Genomic DNA, 4,183 nt, shown 5'->3' with positions numbered 1-4,183 from the left:
TTATCTACAAACAATTAAAAATTAAAATCAGCCATCTATACTCTATCCAAACTTAAAATTCGAAAAAGATAAATTGTTCACAGTTTTTTGAAAAAAAGTATATTTGATTTATTTATTAATACTTAAAAATTCTCTAAATTTAAAGAATAAATTAAAAGAAAAATATTAATGAACACCCAAACAATTCATAGACTCCCTGAGTTGGAAAGAAATAAACAAATGTAATGGAAAAAATAAAATATTAGATAAACATATAAAAAAATTAGAATAAAAAACATTTAATAATATACATAAAAAATTCATTTTACATATTGAGAGACATACAAAATACAAAATAAAAAACGTTTAAAAAATTGACGCCGACTTTAATACGCACTGTTGAATCTTTTTTGTGTGTATATATAAAGTATAAACTTTCTTTCTCTCTCTGTTTTTTCTTTGTTATTGAGTTAGCTTCTCTCTTACCTCAGTGATCACATTCTTTCTTTCATCTTTTGCATCTCTCTTTCTCTCACACACCTTCCAAATTTCCCCTCTTTCTCTTCACTATCGTCACAACTCACAGCCACGTCACCATAAGAATGGTGGATCATCAAACCGTTTGCTGCATGTGCGGTGACGTTGGTTTCCTTGACAAGCTTTTCCGCTGCAACAAATGTAACCACCGCTTTCAACACTCGTATGTTTCACTTTCTCTTATTTCTTTTTTTCTTTTCGATCTTCATCATATAAACATACATGTTATCATACATAAATGATACATGTATATATTCTCTTGTAGAATAAAATATAAGCAGAAAATAAAATAGTATTTCAAATGTTCATGTATCTAATTTTATAACAAACCAGATACATTAACAAATATTAATTTTGTATATATTTTATGTTGGAGTAGTAATTCAATATTTTATTATCATCATTGAGTTTCAACTAATCAATTTTAAGTTACGTGAAGTCAATATCCAAATTAATAGAAGTGGAATTTGTTTAATCTAGTTTAATTTGAAAATACACAAAAAACCAATTTAATTTGTTTAGATTAGATTTTTGGGTTTAGTTCTTAAGCCCCTAGATCTTAATCATGTGTAAATATTTTTTTTAACTTTTATGTTGATTACTTATTGACAATTATTAGTAAATTAGCGATTTAGTAGTTTATCAGGTTTGAACTCGAGACTTGTTTGTTAAACTTCTTTCTTGAACTCGACGGGTTATGGGAGATATATAGTATATATTTCTATTAAGAGTGTGTTTTGTGTTATTATATTATTAGGTGTGAATTAAGCTTAGAGTTTAATTAACGTTGTTTTCAGGTATTGTAGCAACTACTATGGAGAATTACAGGAGATACAACTGTGCGATTGGTGCCAAAGTGAAGAGAAGAATCCAAGACATATTGGCTCCAACTCAAAGAAACCGATGACCGGTAACGAGATCGTCGCAAATCGTTCGGATTATTCTGCTGAAAAAATTGTGAAGCAACATGATCGGGAAGATAGTGGCGGCTCAGAGAAAGGGAAGAGTCCCTCTCCGTCGCCTAGAACCGCCACACGTAGGTACAAGCTTCTTAAGGATGTAATGTGTTAGATATAGGGAAATCGTGAAGAAGAAGATGAAGATGATGATGATGAAAAATAGGTGACTTTTGTGTTAAGAAGAAGATGTATTTTGTGTTTATAGCGTGTAGTGGGTTTGCAACAAAGAGTGTGTTTCTTTTGAGTGTTCTTCTCAACTTCTTTTGTTTTGAGTGGCTTTTCAGCAAGTTGTGAATAATAAAATTATGTAACTTTAATATCTAGTAGTCCCTCAATCTATGTCATAAGTTTCAAGCTCTTATCTCCACTTTCTTTCTATTTGACCAATTATAAATATTTCTTTCTTCAATCACATATATATTTTATTATTATAGTTTACCATTCGCAAATATAGGTTCCACAAAAAACAAACTAGCTATATGATTTTTCATTCGTTTCATTTTCTTAAATTTTTTGAGTGTAATGCATGATACACATGACATGAAAAAGGTTTCTTGCATGAGAAATGTTAGAAAAATTATATTTTATTGGAATTCAACTTCAAGACGCAAAGGTTAATTAAATTGACAAACATAATTACTAATATAAAAAATCTTAAAATTTATTTTGTACGGTAAAAAATGTAAAGCAAATTAATTATAAAAGTGTTTTTTCTTCATCTTTTTTATGGGTTTTCTTAGTAATTAATAACTTGAATCTTCTTGGGTGAATTGAATGCATGAGTTTGCTTTCGGGCGAAGATTACATAGTACTAGAATCCTGTTCTTTATAACTTGTTGCAGATATTCATTGAAGACCTTTAATTGCTAGGCCCTCTCTATTATTGTCCATGTCAATGAAATTGAAGGACTTCTTTAATTAGAAGTGGAGGATTTTCACCACGTAAGCTCCAAGGTAAATATTATCCCTTCATTCTCTTTCTTTAAATTTTTAAATATTTTTTTCTAAAAAATATTAAAAAGTGCCCTAAGCACATTTGATAAAACACCAAATATAAAAATATAGTATTAAAAGTAGTACATTCAACACTTTAAAAAATATAATATAATTTTTTCAGCATAAAACTTTTATAATATTATTTTTTTAATTTGTTACCAAGTATGACTTTTTTTTATAAAAAAATATAACCTAAGTACCTGGAAATCCCAAGAAACCATTTCTTATTAAAATAGGTCAAAGTCTACTCATAAATTTTTCTTGTATGTCTTTTTCTTTAATTAATATATTATATATAGATGGAGAAAAAAAAAAAGTGAGTGGAAAAAGATTTTACAAGAGTAGATGAAGTAGAGTTTCTAGTTGTGGTGGTTGTTTGTAGACCATACATTAATGTCTTGTGTGATATTTTTCCTCACAATTGTTTTGTACAGTGTTGACCCCTAGTTTGTGAATTATCTCCAAAGTACACAATGACAGGGCCTCCTTCACTGTGCCTGTTCTACCCATTTATTAGAAACCAACAAATACTTTCTCATTGGGCTTTTTAAAGTGGACAATTATTAATTTCACCTTTTCCTTCTAAATAGTTTCACCTAATTTTTTTATTTTTTTCACTTTGGATAAAATCTCTCACTTTCATCTCCTTATGTTATATCTTTGTCTTGACCTTCATGTAAGCTTCCTACCTTGTTGGGGACCTTATGAAGTGACAACAAAGAGATGAAATCTATGTGCCAGTAATAAAAATATATACAAAGGCCAAATCATCTACAGTTTCATGTGAAATAAAAGGAAGAAAAAAAGGAAATAGACAATTAGAGATTCTCTAAATTTGCCCTAACAATTTTAGATTGTGTCACTTTTGGCTAAAAACTTTATAATAATTTTTTTCATCGAAAACTATCCCTCTCTTTTGGATGTTTTCTTATTATCACTTGTTGAATTTAGATCCTCTATAACTATTCTATAGTGTATTAGCACAATAGAACAATAATAGAAATTCTTTTTCTATTTAGAGAGTTTGAAACTTATTTCTTTTAATCAATATACTATTAGAAAATTTTAAAATAGCAATTAAAGTTTGAGATAGAAAAAGATAAAATTCATATTTAATTTATAATTGTTAGAAATATCAAATTTGATAATCAAATTTGATAATCAAATTTAATTTTTTTGAACTAATTACAAGTGCCTGAATTTACTTATAAAAAAATTATATTAAATTTAATAATTCTTTTTAATCCTCCATGTTATTTTAACATCTTCTAATAGTGATTGAGAGATCATGTTAGTTATCTCTCTCTAATAGAGTATGTGTATTATCTTTTAAGTATATGTCAAATCATGTTGGTTATCTCTCTACTACATCATCTCTTTCTATTCATTCATATTTTTGTCTCAAATTCATGTGATCCTCCTAATTTGGGGGTTAAGTTAACTGGTTATAGAAAAAACACATGATGACCCAAGTAGTGGTCTCCTTTGTGTTCCACACTTTCCTTTCTTTCTAATCAATCATCAAGATGAGTCACATGCTTCCTTGGCTTCCTTCCCTTCATCCCCTCTACCTTTCCTTGTCCCAACTTACAAGCAACTTTCCAAATGTAGGATCTAACACATATTTAAGCATGCAATAATGCTCATTCCACATGCAAGTTTATGAGTCATTTTTCATTCTTCAATGCTATCATTTAAATCAATATACCAAC

At 28.5% G+C, this 4,183-nt stretch overlaps 1 protein-coding gene across 1 annotated transcript; it reads left to right on the top strand.

Moving 5' to 3' along the window:
- The first annotated feature begins 422 nt into the window (after positions 1–422).
- On the top strand, positions 423–1,908 carry LOC101491534 (uncharacterized). Its single transcript, XM_004514176.3, has 2 exons — positions 423–679; positions 1,314–1,908. Exons 1-2 carry the CDS (start codon positions 582–584, stop codon positions 1,585–1,587), a joined length of 372 nt encoding a protein of 123 aa, XP_004514233.1. The 5' UTR covers positions 423–581; the 3' UTR covers positions 1,588–1,908.
- The last annotated feature ends 2,275 nt before the right edge of the window (positions 1,909–4,183 follow it).

This window comes from Cicer arietinum, chromosome 3, assembly GCF_000331145.2.
Source record: "Cicer arietinum cultivar CDC Frontier isolate Library 1 chromosome 3, Cicar.CDCFrontier_v2.0, whole genome shotgun sequence".
In the NCBI taxonomy this organism is placed as follows: domain Eukaryota; kingdom Viridiplantae; phylum Streptophyta; class Magnoliopsida; order Fabales; family Fabaceae; genus Cicer; species Cicer arietinum.
Note: the sequence above shows the minus strand (reverse complement) of the source record. Positions and strands in the feature narration are given on the sequence as shown.